The sequence below is a fragment of the Mandrillus leucophaeus genome, unplaced genomic scaffold (assembly GCF_000951045.1).
Source record: "Mandrillus leucophaeus isolate KB7577 unplaced genomic scaffold, Mleu.le_1.0 Scaffold47, whole genome shotgun sequence".
NCBI classification, from domain to species: Eukaryota; Metazoa; Chordata; class Mammalia; order Primates; family Cercopithecidae; genus Mandrillus; species Mandrillus leucophaeus.
In genome coordinates, this window is record NW_012105031.1 from 5,527,431 (window position 1) to 5,548,466 (window position 21,036).

The 21,036-nt window shown below is 34.9% G+C and overlaps 1 protein-coding gene across 1 annotated transcript in view; it reads left to right on the forward strand.

The window, feature by feature from the left end:
* Positions 1 to 21,036, forward strand: part of CDC73 (cell division cycle 73) — a 141,276-nt gene that overhangs the window by 17,392 nt on the left and 102,848 nt on the right. The window contains exons 7-10 of the mRNA XM_011995093.1: positions 2,623 to 2,839; positions 8,136 to 8,234; positions 10,628 to 10,706; positions 12,719 to 12,783. Coding sequence (XP_011850483.1) covers positions 2,623 to 2,839; positions 8,136 to 8,234; positions 10,628 to 10,706; positions 12,719 to 12,783 — 460 coding nt within the window. The remainder of the gene's footprint in view (positions 1 to 2,622; positions 2,840 to 8,135; positions 8,235 to 10,627; positions 10,707 to 12,718; positions 12,784 to 21,036) is intronic.

Sequence of the window (21,036 nt, forward strand, 5' to 3'; positions counted from 1 at the left end):
CATGTTTAGTCTCCAACGTTGTAGTTTTCATCTCAAGTTTGTTTTGCTCTTTTTTTTTGAGATGGAGTTTGGCTCTTGTGACCCAGGCTAGAGTGCAATGGCGTGATCTCGGCTCACTGCAACTTCCGCCTCCCGGGTTCAAGCGATTCTCCTGCCTCAGCCTCCCGAGTGGCTGGGATTACAGGCATATGCCACCACACCCGGCTAATTTTTGTATGTTTTGCTGTTTTTTAAAAAACATACCTACTTTATCTTTTTATTTAGCTTGTTGAAATATAGAACATAGTTCTTGTAATTATTTTCATGCCTTGAGATTAATTGATATTTCTCTTAATTCTGCTTTATTACATGTCTGCTTTATTACATTTTCCTGCTTTATTACATGTCATGTGATCTTTGATTGCACACCAAACATTGTGTATACTTTTTACCTTGTCGAGTGCTAGATATTGTTATATTTCCCCACATCGTCTTTAGCTTTTTTTGGGACACAGTTAACTCTCTTGGAAACAGTTTTGGTCTTGATTTTAACTTATCTGAACATTGGTCTGCTAGGGTAATTATTCCCCACCCACTGAGGCAAGACCATTCTGAGTACGTAATACCTCATGAACATGAGGTTTCATTCTGGCTAGTGGAACAGGCACTATTCTTCACCTTGTGTGACCACTAGGCATTATTCTGTCTAATCCACTTGGGTGGTTCTTTATTCAGCCTTAGTTTCTTCATATTTGTGTTAGTCAGAATTCTGCTGGGGTATGTCAGGGGGACCTTCTATACACTTCTCAGGTGTTCTGACCTATGAATTCTAACTATCTTGGTCTTGCTGTAATCCCAGCTCCATTTCTTCTTATCCGAGAATCCGCTCAGTTCTATATGGGTTCTCCTGCCAAGGCCATGTCTTGGAAACTTACAAGGCAATAAGCTGAGGCAGTCATAGGGCTTACCTTGTTTGTTTCTCATTTGTTAGGGAATTACTGTCCTTCATTGCTTGATATCTAGCATCTAGTAAACCATTGTTTTATGTATTTTGACTGGTTATTTAAAGGCTGGAGGGTTAGTCTAGTCTCTGGTACTTCATCTTGGCTGTAAGTAGAAGTTCTATGTTTCAAAGTCCATTGGAGGCTTGATTATAGTTTGGAGAAGTACAGTAGTCACCCAGCCGCCTTCCGGGGATATGTTCCAAGACCTCCAGTGGGTGCCTGAAACCTCGGATAGTCCTGAACTCCAGCCAAGGAATCCCAAGGTCACCTTGTCATTTAAGGGAAGCACTTTGGGAGTGGCATATGCGAATTGCTAGCGTCACTACTCTTGTGTTTTGGGGCCATTATTAGGTATAATAAGGGCTACTTGAACATAAGTACTTTGATGCTGCCATCGTCAATCTGATAACCAAGATGGCTATTAAGCGACTACTGGGCAGGTAGTGTGTACAGTATCGATACATTGGACAAAAGGATCATTCATGTCCGGATATCCCAGGCAAGTGTCCCAGGCAGGACAGTACAAGATTTCAACAGGCTACTGAGCATGGCACATAATTTAAAACTTACGAATTATTTATTTCTGGAATTTTCCATTTAATATTTTGGACTGTGGTTGATAGTGGGTGACTGAAACTGTGGAAAGCCAAACAGAGGAGTACTGTATTTGAATTTGGCTTAAGGTATGCTGGTGTGTGTTAGATTTTAAGGGAAATCTGCACAGTATTACACAAAATGCATCAAATGCCAGGTGCATATGAGCACTACTATAAAGTACCTTCATACCTAATCTAAATAAAATTAGAATACTATATAATACTACTGTATTTAAACCTGCAGGAATTTTCATCCTTTTTCCAGATTTTGTGTAAACATAATTCAAGATTTTCATCTTGTGACTAAAGTAATATTTTTGTCTACTGTTATTAAGGTACCCAAACACTTTTTAATTCTTTTTCTCATTTTACATGATAAAAGATACTTTGCTTAAGATTATCGTTTTATGACATGTATACTTTCAGTGTTAGGTCTTTTTTCATATTTCTGCAAACATAGTCTCTTTTTACTATTTTGCCTATTTGAAAATCAAGGAAAGGGAAGAAAAAGGAAACTGTATAAAATATGGTTTTATCTTCCAGAGATTAAAGGAGTATGTTTTTGTGACATAAAAGCCTGTCACTTAATTATGTTCTGCACTATGGCATACAAGTTTGAAACCTTGAAATAAATTTCAAGGAAAACCTAGGCTTTGAACTTTCTGTAGGATGGATTTTTTACCCCCTTCCAAAGTGGCCTCTGTGTGTGTGTGTAATTTCTGTAGACAGAAAAAATACAAAGAAAAGCACCTGTATTAATGAGTCCTGCTTTTTTGCGGGAAAGAGATGAAAAACCATCAAGAATTTTGTTGCATTGATACTTCTAAGAAATTACTAATTTGCTCTTAGAGTAGTATCTTGACATAAATTCTTTATAAAAATTTTATGTAATTGCGGAATAGCAAGTCAGTCTTACAGATAAGAAAACCTTAATTATTGCCCTTAAAGTGTTTTTACCAGAAATTTATAAATGTAACGAAATATATTTATGATACACTCCAGGAATCCTTGCTGTGAAAATTTAAAAAAGAAATTGCTTTTAGGTCTTTATCTGAAGCTATGTCAGTGGAAAAAATTGCTGCAATCAAAGCCAAAATTATGGCTAAGAAAAGATCTACTATCAAGACTGATCTAGATGATGACATAACTGCCCTTAAACAGAGGAGTTTTGTGGATGCTGAGGTAGACGTGACCCGAGATATTGTCAGCAGAGAGAGAGTATGGAGGACACGAACAACCATCTTACAAAGCACAGGAAAGGTAATTTATTTTACTCATTCATTGGAGTGAGAAAGAGAGAGAGAGAGTGTGTGTGTGTGTGTTTAATCTGTGGTTATAGAATTGGTTAAAGTTTGCTTTTAGGTGGAAGTTTCAAGTTTTATCTCTTTGAGAGCTCAGTAATAATGTAGATTTCCAGATGGTGATTTTTACCATTCCATTCTTGAAATATGGTTGTTATTCATCAGAGATGCTGATGAAAAAGTAGGAATCAAAATACAAGCTCCTTCACACATGATTTGCAAATCAAAGAATGGTCCGGTTTTCCTGTTGAGTCATTTTTGCTTAAACCTAATAAACAAGGAATAATATTAATGACAAGTTCTCTGGTTATTAATGCCATCATTTTTTTCCCACATAGTAGAGAACTTATGGAAATCTATAGCAAACATTTATTGAGTATATTTTATACACTATATTCTGTTGTGTGAGTATAGCTGTTTTTTCATTTGTTCCCTGTTAGTGGAAATTGTTTTCTTTTGTTTTTGCTCCAAAGAGGGTGCGATTTTTCTCCCTTTCTCTGGCCTTCCTTTCTTCTCTCTACCTCCCTCTGCCTTCCTCTCTTTCTCCTCCTGTTTCCCTCTCTTCCTCCTTCCCTCGCTTCCTTTTCACTGTTATGAATAATGCATTAGAAAACGTTGTACATATACCTTTGTGTATTTATGTGTATATAGACAAAGGATTAATTCTTGGAAACAAAGTGCTGGTTAAAGGAGATACGCATTTTATATTTTGAAAGATAAAAATCTGAAATACTTGAATGTCCAGTATTTTCATGGATCTCCAAAAAGAGGATGCATTTACCCTGATTTATGTACTTACTTTCATTTGTCTTTTCCTCTTCGGTGCCTCAATTTTCTCTTAAATGTTTTCTCCACTGATGCACACTCGTTAATAGTGATAATCTAGTAAGAATGTTGAAGTGTGCAAGGTTACTTGTGAAACTGAAATTTAACACTGTTTTAGGCAAATTGGTTTTGGTTGTAGAATTTTGGGATTTTAGCCTTCAATTTACATTGCTATTTTAGTAGAAGTAAAGTTATGAAAAGAGTATATGAAGAAAATAATCATTTCTTTTTCTTTTGTACTTTGACTTGTTTTACAAAGTACCTAAGGTTAAGTTTAAGAATCATTCTCCAGAGCTTAGAATTGTAGAGAAATCTGAGGATGTGAGTGAACTTCCATTTTTGCTCTTTACAATAAAATGATTTGTTGATACTGATTTTCACTGTCTAGTATGGCTAATACTTGAGTAATATTGTGACTTATGTTGATCCACCAGTGTTCATTCAAATCAAAAAATCTCAAACTCATAGTAGAGGAATAAAAACAGGTGATATACCCTACCTAACTTTTAGACCAGACATTACTTTTTCAAGTAATTGAGGTGAACAATTTTCTTTGACCTCTAGGTGGCAGGATTGTACCATCATTTCTAAACTTACTGATTTAATATTGTTGGTACCACTATATCTTTCAAAAAGTAAGTTAATAAAAGAATTGTAGCTAGGCTTGCGTAAATGAGTATTATTAGCATTTAAAAAAATACTTTGATAGTCTGTGTATTGTTTTTATCAGGTACACTCTAAAAATACTCTTAGGCAGGTGAGAATAAAAAAAATACTCTAGATACTTAAAGCCTTGTGGATTTTAGATAGACCTTCATTATTACTAGTTATCAGGGCCTTCATTATTACTCGTTATCAGGGCTTTCTTATTTTTTGAGTTTCAGGAACAAAAGGTTGAAGATTCATGAGAGGCTGGGTGCTGTGGCTCACGCCTGTAATCCCAGCACTTTGGGAAGTCAAGGCAGGTGGACCAGTTGAGGTCAGGAGTTCAGTTCCAACCTGGACAACATGGTGAAACCCTGTCTCTACTAAAAACACAAAAATTAGCTGGGCATGGTGGCGTGCTCTTGTAATCCCAGCTACCCAGGAGGCTGAGCCAGGAGAATTGCTTGAACCTGGGAGGTGGAAGTTACAATGAGCTGAGATTGTGCCATTGCACTCTAGCCTGGGTGACAGAGTAAGACTCTGTTTAAAAAAAAAAAAAAAAAAAAAGATTTCATGAGAAGTATAAATATGTTGTTATTTTTTTCAAGGACCCCAAATAAAGCAACTTGATTTTATAATGCCATTTAGAAAACACACTTTTAAACTTACATAAATTAGGTGAAAGATTTATACCATCTGAAGAGAAATGTGTATAAACATATATAAATTAGTGTATGTTCGTCGTTGAAAAACTGATAAAAGGATATTACTAGAAGGAAGATGTTAATCACCTGTAATTCTACTACATAGCAGATTGATGATAATATTGATTAATTCCTCTTTATTTTTAAAGTAGTGAGATTTGCTTTTCATATATTTCCAACTATTTTTATAATAAGACTAAGATTTTATGTGCATTTTTCACTGTATTGACCTTTGCAGTGATGGCGCAAAATCAATGGTTGGTAAAACTGCTGGTCTTGGTGTGAATCAAGGCAATGGCACTTAACTTTACTGGTAGCCATTGTGTTCTTTACTCACTAATGTCCTTGATGATGATTTTAAAATTTATGAATTTTGTTAAATCTTGACCCTCAAGTATGTCTTTTTAATATTTTGTGTGATGAAATTGGAATGTAGAAAGCACTTCTGCAAACATGATGGTTATTCTCATCAAGAGACTTGTGCCATTGTATGAAGTATGAACTGAATCAACATTTTTTTATTAGAGTGTTATTCAGACTTGGTTATTTGGCAGATTTTTTTTTTTTTTTTGAAAGTGAAGGAAATAAATATGTTCCTTCAAGGAAAGCAACTGATAGTATTTGTTGCCAATGATAAAATGAGAACTTTCATGAGAAAATTAGAATTTTGGGAAGTTTCTTTATGCTGCTGTCACCATAACACTTTTCTAATCCTTTTTCTACCCATAAGTAAAGAAACAAGCAATTTTCTAGTTCTTAAAGTCTTCTAGTGCGTCTTTTACAAATAATATTAACAAGTATAGTTTGTTGATACTGTATAATTAACCATGTTAATATTTGGAAAATGTGCATAATTCAGTGACTGATATTTTCCAGATGACCAGTGAATGCTGTCATAAATCATACATGGGTAAAAAGTTCATTTAAAGTGCAAGGGAGACTGATGGATTTTAAAGTACCTATACAAAAAGTTTATGGATGTGGTTTCCATGTTGCATTAACCTTTAAGAACCATTTATTGCATTATGGTGTGATATCAAAGAAGACTATCCACAGTTACCTGAAAAACTACTAGAATGTTCTTCCCTTTTCCAACTGTTTGTGTGAGGATACGTTTTCTCTGTATTCTTTGACCAAATAAGAGAGCACAGTGAATGTTGAATGTAGAAGCCTATCTGAGAATATAGCTGTCTTCTATTAAGCCAGAGATTAAGGAAATTTGCAAAAATTAAAAACCTGCCACTGTTTCTTGTCATTACCTTTATGCATTTTGAAAAGTGATTTTTCATGAAATATGCTATTATGTTTACATGAAATCTTGTCTTCTTATTTTTAAAAGAATTTAAATTTTTTTCAGTTTTAATCTTTAATTCAATAGATACTGTAATTCACACAAACTTAAAGCTCTTTGGGGGTCCTCAGTAATTTGTAAGAGTGCAAAGGGGTCCTGAGACTTATATTTGCTGCTCCAGAGAATTATAGGAATTAGTTAGCACTGCAACTGTGATATAGTGATAATAGTGATGTTTCAAGCAGCCTCTCATTTTATATACATATTTATTTGTATAGTATTTAACATCTACAGACTAGGCCAGTGCTAAGCACTGACCGGAGGTGCATTGGTCTTAGCTCTCACAGAAGTTACACTCTTTAGCAGAAGTCAAAATTAAATAAGCAGTAATTATTAGGTACATTGTAGGGCAGACACCCAGCAAGGGCAGTTAACTTAATTGAGAGTAAAGAGGAGTGACACCTAAAGAATAAAAACTAGTGAGAGAGGTGAAAGGGGTAAGGTGGGAAGAGTGGTACAAGCCAAGGAAACAGAATGCTTTGTTTAAAGAAGAGAAATTATGTTGTATTTGAGGTTCATGAGGGCAGTGACCATGTCTTTTTTGATCATGATTGTACCCAAGTGCCAAGCAAGGTATTTGGCTTAGAGTAGATTCTTACTACGTATTCCTTCAAATGTTAAGCGATTGATAGGCAGCATAAGAAGAACCCCAAAGGAACTGTCAGACATTAGGGGTAAAACCAAGAGAGAGTAGCATCTCAGAGGCCAAGTGTCTTTGTCTGTTTTCTGCTGCTGTGGATATCACAGACTGGGTAATTTGTCACAAGAAATTTCTCACATTTCTGTAGGCTGGGAAATCCAAGAGCATAGCAGTGGCATCTGGTGAGGGTCATTTCATGGCAGAAGGCAGAAGCAAGCAAGCAAGCAAGTAAATGAGACACAGAGAGAAATGAGGCCAAACTTATTATATCGGGAATCTGAGCCCACTTTTGCAATAACATTAATCCATTCGTAAGGGTGGAGCCCTTATGACCTACCTAATCACCTCTTAAAGTCTCCACCTCCTAATACTATTACAATGGAGTAAAATTTCGACATGAGTTTTAGAGGAGACATTCAATCTGTAGCATGAAGGAAGAATGTTTCTTGAAGGAAAAAGTAGTCAGATTAGTTAGCTGTGTTGACTTTTGATCAGCATGTAATTGCATCATAAGTGGAAGAGCATTTGTACTTGTACTTTCCAACTTTATCATGGCTCACTGCAAGCTCCACCTCCCAGATTCACGCCATTCCCCTGCCTCACCCTCCCGAGTAGCTGGGACTACAGGTGCCTGCCACCACACCCGGCTAATTTTTTGTAGTTTTGGTAGAGACAGAGTTTCACCATGTTAGCCAGAATGGCCCTGATCTCCTGACCTCGTGATCCACCCGCCTTGGCTTCCCAAAGTGCTGAGATTACAGGCGTGAGCCACTGTGCCTGGCCTTATTTAGATTTTTACTTGTTTTCTGGTTTTATATTTGAACAGATAACGAATATGAAATATATGAATACATTTGTAGCAGTTTAAGTAAAATGAAAATGATGAGTACCATGGGATTTACAATAATCAGTCTCTGGATGAATATCTTAGTGGCTGATTTTTACATTTGTGTATAATAATGGTACCTTATTATGACATACATAGTAGGGAAGAATTGATAGTAAGCTAACTTAGTCTTAAATTATTTATTAAGTAAATTTACTATTGTATATTTAAAGTGGGCTTAATTAAAATCCATTTATATTTTAGAATTTTTCCAAGAACATTTTTGCAATTCTTCAATCTGTAAAAGCCAGAGAAGAAGGGCGTGCACCTGAACAGCGACCAGCCCCAAATGCAGCACCTGTGGTAAGAATGCTTTACTGCTTTACAGTAATTTTAATGAAGTTGCCACTTACTTTGCAGTGTAGTAACATTGAAGACATCTTCACATTTTAAAATCAGTGGTTTCTAAACCTTTTGCTGCTTCAGAATATCTGAAAGATGTGAAAGCCCTTCCCAGCATTAGAAGTTACTTACTTCAGCAGTAATTCTTAACCACAGCAGTAATTCTTAATATACCTGGGTCAGAGTCTGAAAAAGGTTAATTAAGGAAAACCCTTTATTTATTTTAGGTAAACTGTGGCTGGCCTACTCATTGTTGCTTGGGACAATCACTAACCATTGTTAATAACATAAATCTCTGTTACCTCCCAGTTTGGGGTTCTTTTTGACATTATATCTATTACACCTTGGTGAATGTATTTCTCCTGGTCACCAGCCATGCTTTCCTTTAATTGTGCCTCCATTTCAGCTGCTCTGAGAGTTGACTGCCTTCTCTTTGAAATGCCATTTAAGACCCTCCCAAAGTAAATTTCATGTATGACATACAGCCTGTATTTAAATTCAAACATACTCTAATTTTGTTGAAAATCCTTCCAGCTATTTTCATATGATTCAACAAAGGAACAAAACACAAATGAAATTGTTTCTGTTTTCTGCAATAGAAAATAGAAGATTCTATAAATAGAAAATTTATTAAAAAAAAATTTTTTTTGAGATAGAGTCTCACTCTGTTGCCCAGGCCTGAGTCACTGGCCTGATCTTGGCTCACTGCAACCTCCACCTCCTGGGTTCCAGTGATTCTTCTGCCTCAGCCTCCCAAGTAGCTGGCATTACAGGCACATGCCACCATGCCTGGCTAATTTTTGTATTTTTAGTAGAGATGGGGTTTCATCATGTTGGCCAGGCTGGTCTTGAACTTCTAATCTCAGGTGATCTGCCTGCCTCAGCCTGCCAAAGAATCTTCTATATTTTTAAAACTATGTCAGGTTTTAAAAGGCATATTGAAATGTATTAGAGTACTAATACAGCCTTTGCAACTACTTTGTAGTAGTTTTATTTGCTCATGAAATTGTTGGAATTTAACTTTTAAAGATGGTAGACTTTTGTTGATAATTAGATAAATACTTTTAGTTGATTCTCCATCAAGTACTTAAGAGCCTACTATTAGACAGTCTGCTAGTGATCCTGAGATACAATAATGAGAAAGATTATAGTCCCTACTTTCTTTGAGCTTGTAGTCTAATACAGCAGTCCCTAACCTTTTTGGCACCAGGGACCAGTTTCGTGGAAGACAGTTTTTTCACGAATTGGGGAAGGGTTTTGGAATGAAACTGTTCCACCTCAGATCATCAGGGTTTAGTTAGATTCTCATAATGACCATGTAACCTAGATCCCTCAGCAGTTCCTTACTTATTAGATTTTTTTTTTTTTTTTAAAGTAGTGAAGTAAGAGCTATGATGGCAAAGCACAGGGTACTTAGAATTATGAATTGGTTGACATTTCGAATAGCGGTTGATAGGAAACATGTCAAACCTTAAAACAGTTCTACCATTTGTGACTGAATATTCTTTCTGTATATTTATATAATCGTTAGAATACTTGAAGGTTTTAATGTTTGGCCCTTGACTATAGAAGTATATGCCTAGTGTGAAGTAAGCGTCTATTTATCATTCTTGATAGGTATTGATAAGTATATTTGGCATAATATTTGATATAGAATCCTATTGTAATAAAATGAAAAGTATTTCAGTCTTCATGAATTTTCCAAGTAGCTTTGAGAATATTGTTAAATATGTGTTTTTAGTTTGTTAAACATTGTGAGTTTTGATAAAGTATTTGTGATTAAATAATGCATCATTAGACTAACAGCCTTTTCTAATTATTTTAAAAAAGATACCTCTTACTTCAGTCTTACTCTGTTTATAATGGATTAATCATCATGGCTTTCATGTTTATTTAAGGATTAATAGTTTGGTGGATAATTCAGCTAAAAGTCTCTAAAACTAAACTCAACATACTTTGAATTTAAGGGTTTTTTGTTTTGTTTTGTTAAAACAATTATTATTGGATGGAAGAGTATTAGGTCATAAAGATACTTTAGCCAGGTATAGTGGCTCATAACCTGTAATCCTAGCACTTTGGGAGACTGAGGTCGATCACCTGAGGCTGGGATTCAAAACCAGCTTGAGCAGCGTGGTGAAACTTTGTCTCTATAAAAAAATTAAAGAAAAAAAATTAGCTGAGTGTGGTGGTACATGCCTGTGGTCCCAGCTACTTGGAAGGCTGAGCGGGGAGGATCACTTGGGCCCAGGAGGTCTTGGCTGCAGTGAGCCATGGTCACACTACTGCACTCCAGCACATTAAATAAGTGACGTTTAAAAATACTAACAAATAACTCATAATTAATTTTTTTACAGGATCCTACTTTGCGCACCAAACAGCCTATCCCAGCTGCCTATAACAGATACGATCAGGAAAGATTCAAAGGAAAAGAAGGCAAGTTGCTTAATTCTTATCTTCCCCTTAGTGTGGTTGTGGTGAACTTGAGAGACAGTATGGGCTGATGTTTGGGTAGGGTAAGGGTTGGCAAAGTAATGTCTACAGACCAGATCTTACCCACTGCAATTTTTCTTAAATAACATTTTGTTGGGACACAGCCACACTCATTCATTTATGTATTTTATATATGGCTGCTTTGGCTTTGTGACATCAGTATAAAATTGTTTCAGTAGAGACTGTGTAGCCTACAAAGCCTAAAAATATTATTTGGCCCTTTACAGAAAAAAGTTGGCCAACCCTTGGTTAATAGCATGGATTCTGGATCCAGATAGCTTATGTCATATTAAATTTTTGTGTGAATTTTAATGTTACTTTAACTGCATTCTGCCTTAGTTTTCTCCTGTGTGTAATTAAAATATTACTATAGTACCTGTCTCTTATGGTTATTGTGAGTATTGGACTGGTTAATAAATATTAAGTTCCCAGAATAGTATCTGATAGGTAAGTAAATTATCTATAAATGTTTGCTGTTATTCATACTGCTTTTGTTTTTATATAAAGTAGAGATTTTATATGTTAAGTCATGTTTCTCAAGTTATAAATGTGTATGTGCATTGAGAACTTGGAAACAGATTTTGAGCAATGATGGGAGGACTTATTTTGTGATGGTCTACGTGATATTGTGGCTAATGCAATAGTGAACCATTTCTGCAGTTGTGAGGTGAGACTAATGTCAGTGTAACTTCCTCTTGGAATCTTCATTCATCATGACTTGATTCATGAAAATATTAAGTAGAAGCAGCTGGAAGTTAATGATATTTTTATGCATAATCTGAAATCTTAAGGTTTTTTTAAATGATATGTTGCCTTGATGCAATGAATTTTGTGTGCTGACTTCATTTAGTTGATAAAGGCATGCACTGGATATGTGCCATAGAAAGACTATGTCCATTCTTTCGTTATAGTATTCAATGTTTTTCTTGGGGAATGAATGATACAAAGCAGAGGTTGGTAAATTACATCTCCAAAACTAAATATAACCCTCCATGGGCCAAATTGGGCTGCCCCCATTTGATCACATATATTGTTTATTCTGTTTTTGCGCTACAGATACAGAATTGGGTAGTTGTGACAGAGATTTTAAGGCTCGCAGTATGTAAAATATTTGCCTTTGCAGAAAGGCATATTGGGACTCTGTCCTGGCACTCCAATCATTATTTACAGCACTGCTGTCTATAAAATATATAATATGGTTGATTGCTGTGGCTCACACCTGTAATCCCAGCACTTTTGGAGGTGGAGGCAGGAGAATTGCTTGAGTTCAGTACTTTGTGACCAGCCTCACCAAGATGGCAAGACCCCATCTCTACTAAAAATACAAAAAAATAGCTGGGTACAGTGGTGCCTGCCAGTGGTCCTAGCTACTCAGGAGGCTGAGGTGGGAGGGTTGCTTGAACCTGCGGAGGAGGGATAGGAGAAGAGGTTGCAGTGAACTGAGATTGTGCCACTGTACTCCAGGCTAGGTGACAGAGTGAGACCCTATCTCAAAAGAAAAAAAAAATGTGTGTGTGTGTATATATATATATGTATGTATATAAAAATAAGTATATGCCTATGACTGAAACTTTGGAACACTACTTTTTATAACTTTGGGTCTTCTCATGGTATTAGGTGCTTTTAATGGTACTGTCATTGAGTATTAGTAGTAAGTAATTTGGGGTTATAAAGTATTCAATCTAATTTTTGAACGTAATTGCAGAGATAGTCTTAACCAGCTTCTACACAATAGGCTTGCTGGTCTGTATTTAATATATTAGTATTTTTTACCCTAGTGTTGTTTCTAAAGTTTTTATCTTCACAAATATGGAATTTAATTTTACATAGTAGATTCAAGGCTTTGTTATACTATTGAACCATGACATTCAATGTAGATTATTACTTTAGATTTGTTATAGGTCATAAGATACATGATCTATAAAATCTTAACAGTAAGCCTCTTTTTTCCATAGAAACGGAAGGCTTCAAAATTGACACTATGGGAACCTACCATGGTATGACACTGAAATCTGTAACGGTAAGTTAATTTGGCTGTAGATTTCTTTTGTTCCAGGGATTTTATGTGAGTAGCACATGTTGAAGAAAATATTCTCTTATATTTTTTATTTCTCTTATATTTTTTATTTCAAACATTTTTCTTTGTTGATCACTTGTGCTGATTGATCTGTGTAGTGTATTGATTCATGGGTATCCTGTTTCGTGTTTCTTTTCCTTCAAACTAAGTTGAATATATGTAAACAAAAGCTGATTTGATTAACTTGCAAGTAGGGCAGTGCCACCTGGTCAGTATTTAAAGCCATTAAGTTAGGAGGTCAGTTTCGGAGAGCTTTTTGGCATAATATTCTTTGTTTTTAAAAATGTAATGTCTTACGCTCTTTAAAGAGATGGATTGTAGTGATTATAATGCTTACAGAGTATGTAATTAACAGAACTAAATACTTGGGTATCTGTGAATATAAGCCTTTGGTTCACGTTTAGCAAACTTTCTTTTTTTAACCTCCTAAAAATGGTTATTTCTATATATTCTGACCAAGCCATATTTAACACTTTTAATTTTTATTTAGTTAATGATTGGATTGGATTCTAGTAATCTCATTTTGCATATTTATATTCTAGATCGTTATACCTTTTATACTTTTGTTTATATTCTAGATTATACTTTTAAAATACTATGATGTGTATTAAATAGAGTATACTTAAGACACTAATACCAAACTTTTGTCTTTGCTTGTGAATCATCAGATCTTTATGGACTCTATGTAACATGGAATCATTATATATGTGCTGTGATTTCTCAGAACTAACATGTAACTTTATACCTACGTGGAATTTTTCATGTTTTACTCACTCATTTCCAAAAGCCAATAGCAAGTATAGAGATCTGATTTTAAGTCTGTTTTTTTCTGGACTTCAAATTGGGATTGGATATCAGATGTTTTGTTAATATACTTGTTTTTAAATTGTCATCAGATTTGTTTCTGTATTATTAAATTATATGTAGATTAATGAATTCATTCAAGACGTACTTATTGAGCATTTGTGTCGGATCCTGTCCTTGTTGCTGGTCATACAGCTGTGAATAAATCAGATGAGGCTTGTTTAGATGAGAAGTCAGAGATACTTCTCTCAGGAGGTAACAGTTGAGCAGAGACTTGGATTGCTTTCCTCTGCGTCAAGGCAGGGATCAAGACTGAGGTCCAGTTGGGCAACAGCAAGGCGGCCAGTGTTGTTAGAGTTAGAGAATTAGGGCAAAAGTCATGAGGGATTAGATACTCCCATCTTATGCAGTCTGCCTGGTTCTTCCTGACTTCAATATATAATTCATGGCTAAAGATTTAGTTTTAAATTCTTACGTGATTTGGTTATTGACATCTTGGGAACAGAACTTGCCTACTAATCATTTCCCTAAGTGCAACAGGACTTGCCCGCTGATCATTCCCTAAGTGCATTAGTCGTAGAATGAAGTTGTTATCCTTGGGGAGCCATCAAAGTAAGTTTTTTGTTATTTTTGTTATTGTTGTTTTTGCTTTTCTCATCCATCCCTGTAGCTCTGAAATGCCATGAAATGGTTTTATTATCTGAGCTTCTTTGCAAATAGTAAAATCTGTGATGGTTTTTATAGTGGTCCTTTGTACAGAGCAGGTTTTCTAAAATTTAAGGATAGCTTCTTCTTTGATCAGTATGAGAATGACATGATTCTGTTACATCATCAGAGACTGTGCTAAATATACTGAAAGACAGGTGAATTTAAGCAATGTACTGAAGTATGCTGAAAAAGAGAGGTGAATTTAAGCAAATTCATGCTGTCATTTTTAAAGAATAATCATGAAAAAAGCATTGTGTAGGAATGCAACAGAAAGACTAAAAATGGTTAAATTGCTGATAGTTATATTAATACCCAGTTTGAATATCTGTGTTGTTTGTGATCTGATTTATGCAGTTGTTAGAATTAATACCTAGAGAAATTTGAACTTGAAAGCTTTGAAGTTCTCAGATAATTATTTTTAAGTTGTGTCTCAGACTTACGTTTCCAATTTAATATTTTTTTCTCCTCTTTTCTGCTTTGGAATTACTACCTATTTGTGAGCTCGTGAGTTGCACCAACTTTCTACCTTATTCTCCAGTCAAGAAAGTTTCTCTATTATAGTATTCACCCAGACATACAAGGATGTTAAATACATGTTAAAAGGCTTTGCTGCCCAGATGTAACTTCCTTTCTAATTTATGTATAGTTCATTTTTGCTGCCATTGTTCTCCAATGTTTTGATATGCCTGGTTAATATACATAGTTAGTAAAATTAGGATCAATCTATGTATCTTTTAAGTTAAACATCAGATTTCTGATATATGCAAGACTAAATTATGTAGGCAGCTAGAATGTTTTTATGCAGATAGATTATTTCCTATATATTTTACAGAGAAGGATGTATGTTTTGGTAATCACATTTCATAAGAATCATGAAGTAGTGAAAGTTTTTATACAAGTAAAGGCCCCAGGGAGAGTGCTTTGATAATATTTTATGAAAATAAGAATTATTCAAACTTATGGCAACAGAAACCCAGGTATCTTTAAAGTTACAAATTTGTATAGTTGGGTTTCTGGTTAACTTTTGACTTAGGCCATGAAATATGTTTCACAGTAAAGATTCCAGAGGCCCAAACCATGAAATTGTTGATTCGATAGAGAACTTTTCCCAGTTTGGAGATTTTTCCCCAAATTTGTTACTTGGGTTCTATAATATTTAAGAAACACTAGGTTAGGCCAGGCGCAGTGGCTCATGCCTGTAATCCCAGCACTTTGGAGGCCAAGGCAGGCAGATCACTTGAGGCCAGGAGTTCAAGACCAGCTTGGTTAATGTGGCAAAACCCCATCTACTAAAAATACAAAAATTAGCCAGGACGTGGTGGTGCACACCTGTAATCCCAGCTACTCCGGAGGCTGAGGTAGGAGAATTGCTTGAACCCAGGAGGCGGAGGCTGCAGTGAGCCAAGATTAGGCCACTGCAGTCCAGTCTGGGTGACAGAGTGAGACTCTGTCTCAAAAACAAACAAAAAAACTCCACTATATTAAACAGATTTTGTGGTTCACGAATCTCATTGTTTTTAATGTATGAGTATCTAAATTGGAAGAATATGCAGTCTTTCTAAGCTTATTTAACCCGCTGAGTTTGCCCCTACCCTAACACCTAGGGAGTATTCTTGGAAAGAACTAGTGTTTCATAGAATCAGGTTAAGTAAAGCTATCTCAGAATTATGCGAAGGTAGAAACCATTCAGTGGGGGAAATAACAATATATTTTCATGGTTTCGTTTTGTGAAAGGGTCATATTAGACAAAGAATGTCACTTGACAAAGTTTTTATTGTATAGTAAATGAGAGAATATGATGAAGACCTGTTTTTGTTAGTTGTATAGTAGCAAGGAACCAATTTATGGTTCTACTGGAGAAATAATTAGAAGGTGGTGATCACAGTTCACTCTTATTAATAAGGATTTGGTGGTTGCATTGAGGACCACTTCATTTTAACCTGTCTAGCCTGTTCATATTTAACTGGAAGGGTTACAGACTCTAACCTCTATTTGTTCTTAGTGAGTGTCATTGACTCTTGATTACCTTTACTGTCTTCGTTTTTGAGGAAGCGTCTCACACCCTGCAACTATAGAGATTAAAAGGTTTCCTTTAAGATCTTTGCTTGAATTTATTCCAATAGTCATCATCGTTGTTACAATAAGTATGTTTTGGGGAACAATTTTTTTGATAGTGAGTAAACTTAGGTAGTTTTATACAGTTTGTTAGAGGTGTAATATTATCACCATCAACTCTCAGGAGGATGCAGAATCTCAGGCTGTCAACCAGGTTATATTCTTAAAAGCAGGAACACATACATTAGCACCTTCCCCACCCCACCACTGTTTTATAAAGCTTTCTTCATTCCCATTTGGTTGTTGATTAATTTGTTCATCTCTGCTTGAATTGTTACGAGAGTGCTGTAGTAGCAGTAATATTCTGGAGTTGAGTGTAGAGTTCAGCCCTGCAGATAATGGAGAATTTTTAAAAGCTGTCTTCCTTAGGGCTCTATTTCCTCTTCTTCCTCTTTACTTTAGCAAGTATTTCTTGAGTGCATGCTGTGTGCCTTGCAGTGTGTCGAGTGCTGGGACATCAACGATGAACAAAACCAGACGTATTCTTATGGACTTTATGATCTGGTTGGGGAGGAACATATTAGTCATACTATAAAATTGTGACTATGCCAAGTATTAGAGGTATATTGTGCAACAAGAGCCTAAAATTGGATTTGTTGCAGGAGTTAGAATACTTCATTAAGGAGTTAATGCTTGAATAAGATCAGAAGTTTGTGTAGGATTTAACTTGGTGATGACAGGAAAACACATTTTAGGAACAGTGAACAAAAAGCAGGAGTAAAAGCCCTGTGATGGGGAGAGCATGGGGAGTAGAAAGATTTGAAAGAAGACTGGTTATTATGTATATTTTTAGGATGCTTGTAGGAAAGTTTCTTTTTCTTCTTCCTGCCTGTTCATAATATTTATATATTTATGAACAGGCAGGAAGAAGAAGATGGTAACGTAGATCATCCAGAAGCATTTTAGCTTACTTCTGGAGTCATTCATTTTGCCAATCTAAATGTGGCCACAGATAACGTTTTATTAGGCATCCATTGTAATTTAAATTTTTATCTTACTCACCACCATTTAAAAATTAGAGCTTGTCACATGAACAGTCTGCATTTCCAGCTTCCTTAAAATCTATCTGGCATGAATGAGTACTGGGTCTGTAGTCTCACATGGCAACAGCCACATCCACCTGAGCAGGAGCTACCTCCTCTATATAAGAGGTTTTCTCTAGATTGCCACAGGCCTTATTACTTTGTTATCTTTTATTTAGCCTTCTTTACTTATTTCTACTATATCTATAGATTGTTTTGGCCATCCGGTTTGAAATTCCTGCTCTAGAGGCAGTACCAGTTTGTTAAAGATAAGTTAATCAGTTGGAAATACAACAAATATGAGGCTTTGAAGTCAGTGCTGGCTTTGATTTTCAGTTCTACCATTCATTCTCCTGCTTGTGAAGTTGAGGAAGTTATTTAATCTTTCTATCAGTTATTTTGTTTTTATTTTATAATATATATAATAGAACTTACGTCATAGTATTGTTGAAGATTAAAGGAGACACTGTATAAAATGCTTAGTACAAAGAGGCTTAACAAATGGTAGCTACTTGTATTATTAATTTATGATTCTGTAAACTCAGTTGGATGTATGTGTAAATGTCGGCAACTATATAGCTTTATTGTACGTGTAATTTATTATATTAATATATGTAATATATGTATTTAGTATTCTTAATGATACAATTTTCATTGAAAGTTATGAAGACTAGTTTATATAAATGTTATGATCGTCTTTTTTCTTTCAAGTAATTGGGGTATTTTTGCAACAGCTATGTATGTTTATCTTATAGCAGAGATCTTTTGCCTTTGAGAGAAAGTAGCCGCAAATAAGTTATATAAAGAGGGTAATAACTAGGTTGGCTTTTTCCATCTGTTAGAACTCATACGTAGAAAGAAATGTAATTTCTTTAATTTTAAGTTACTGACTTTCTGGACAGGCATGGTAGCTCATGCCTATAATCCTAGCACTTTGGGAAGCTGAGGCAGGTGAATAGCTGAAGACCAGGAGTTTGAGACCAGCCTGTGCAAAGCAGTGAGACCCTGTCTCTAAAAATTAAAAAAAAATTAAGTAACTTTCATCTTAAAAGTATATAAAGTGTTCAGGATTTTAATATGTAGTTACAGAATTATAAGTAGGAATATTACTTTTATAAAATGTTTTTTTCTGTACTCTCTGTTTAGACTGGTGTATTTTTCTATTTGAGAATATTATATTACAGTTTAAGCAATTTTCAAAACTTGGTGCTTGTTTTGATATTTCAGGGAACAAAGTGGTTCTATCATGTGTCCGCCTAGCAGTATAAAGGTGTACCCCTTAAATGACACATTAGTTTTTTTATATATGTAAAAACTGTTTACAAAATGTAAAAATTAAAATAGCGTGTATATAATAGTCCATTGTATCCCTTAAGTTTTGAAAGTTTATTTTATATACCTACTGTTACATGAAGTAATACTTCCGTATTAACGTATTATGTGTTGTATACAGTTTTTTGTTAGATATGCGTTTTCATAGACTTTTCTAAGAAGCCATCACTAAAGTGAATAGGCAATGTTTTTTTCTCTTTTAGCACAAAGAGGCTCAACAAATGGTACTCATAAAAAATCCTTTATATCCCTTTCATAGTAATTTTCCCCTTTGTGAGTTTTTCCAACTTTTTTGGAGGGGGGCAGGTAATGTTCTGGTTATAGATTTGGACCAAGTCTTAATGTAAGGGAGGGAGAAGAGAGAACTTTCTATTATGATTTGTTGGCCTGTTTGTTATAGCAAATTAAGCTTCAGCTTTCTCATCAGAAAGGTGATATAACTTCCTTAGGGATTTGTTTTGAGGTTTAAATGTATCCAGTTATAGCTTGTTTAGCATTGCCCTTTTCACTGCTTCTTTAAAGATTTATTTTATTTTATTACTTTTTTTTGAGACGGAGTTTCACTGTCTCACCAAGGCTGGAGTGCAGTGGCATGATCTCAGCTCAGTGCAACCTCCATCTCCTGGGTTCAAGTGATTCTCTTGCCTCAGCCTCCCAAGTATCTGGGATTACAGGTGTGCACCACCACGACTGGCTAATTTTTGTATTTTTAGTAGAGACGGGGTTTTGTATTTTTAGGAGAGACTGCATTGGCCAGGCTGGTCGCGAACTCCTGACCTCACGTGATCTGCCTGCGTCAGCCTCCCAGAGTGCTCGGATTACAGGTGTGAGCCACCGTGCCCGGCCTCCTTTCACTGCTTTTTGATTGTAGTATGGAATTGATTGTAGTTATTGCATAAATGTTTTTATATTAACCATATATAATATTTTGTAAGCGTTTTATACTGAATAATACAGATATACTCTTTAATTGGCTAGTATTTAGACTGAACACTTATTTAGATGGGTAAATATTAAATCATTTCATGCCTTCCTTGTGGTAAGAAGTATTAGAATCTGATTTAACCTTAACATTTTGTCAACATTAGTAGCATTTTGGTGCTAATGTACTTCAAGAAAAATGAATTACAGCAACAACATACTAATTCATGTCAGGGAATTTTAATACATGTAAAGCGAAGATTATTTTTATGTGGTTTAGTTTATATATCTTAACTGAGGTTTATTGAAAATCCATTGCACACTGGTTGATAGATTTTGTGTAAGCCTGTATAAGTGAACTCAATTTAGCTTTGCATTTTGTTAAAGAATAACTATTAGTTTACTCAAAACATATTAGAGGTTTTAGTTAATATCTGTAACATGACTTTTAAAATTATTCTACCAATGACTATGGAGTTCATGCCACAATCACAGAACACTTGAGATTTATTTTAGAAAGAAAGTTATTGTTGCCACATGTATCAGAGTAATCTTGAAATCATTGTGTAATTTTTAATAATAAATTTGGTATCATTTTGTTTTAAAATGCTGTAATATTGATCCTTGTAAGAATAGGAAACATAGAAACCAGTTTGGAAATATAGTTTGTTAAATAATAAAAATTTATACTATGAAACATCATTTTGGTTACATATATTCTCTTATAGTTTAGTATATAATGCTGTAGTTATATATGACTCTCAGAATTGCACAAAGATTTTAGTTTTCTTTCAACTTAATAGAGCTTTTTATTCCAATTTCTATTTACCTGCATCAGTGTAACTAATTCAGTTTTAACAAAATTATTGTCAGTGTTAAACATATTTTATGACTTTTAATTTCCCACTTCTCCTTGTATTTTTAGATTAACCACTACTGTTCTTTAACATACAAATGTTTTTATTTTCTGTATTTCTCTTTATTATTTTGAACACAGATTAATCTTTTAATATTCCCATTAACTTTATGACAGATGTTTTAATCAATTGGTTCGTATGAAAAAACCCTAGTATATTTAATAACATGCTATATTTGGGTGTTTGGGTATGTCCTTGATGGGAACTTTTCCATTGGCTGTTGCTGGCTGAACTTTAGTTTGTTAGATCAATTTCTGGGTCTTTGTAAATTGATTTAGATTTTTGAGTGACTTTTTAATCTTATAATTCCTGCATTCAAATTTTTTAAATTGTCTTAGTATTCATTGGATTATCTGCTTAGTTCATCCCATCCCCCC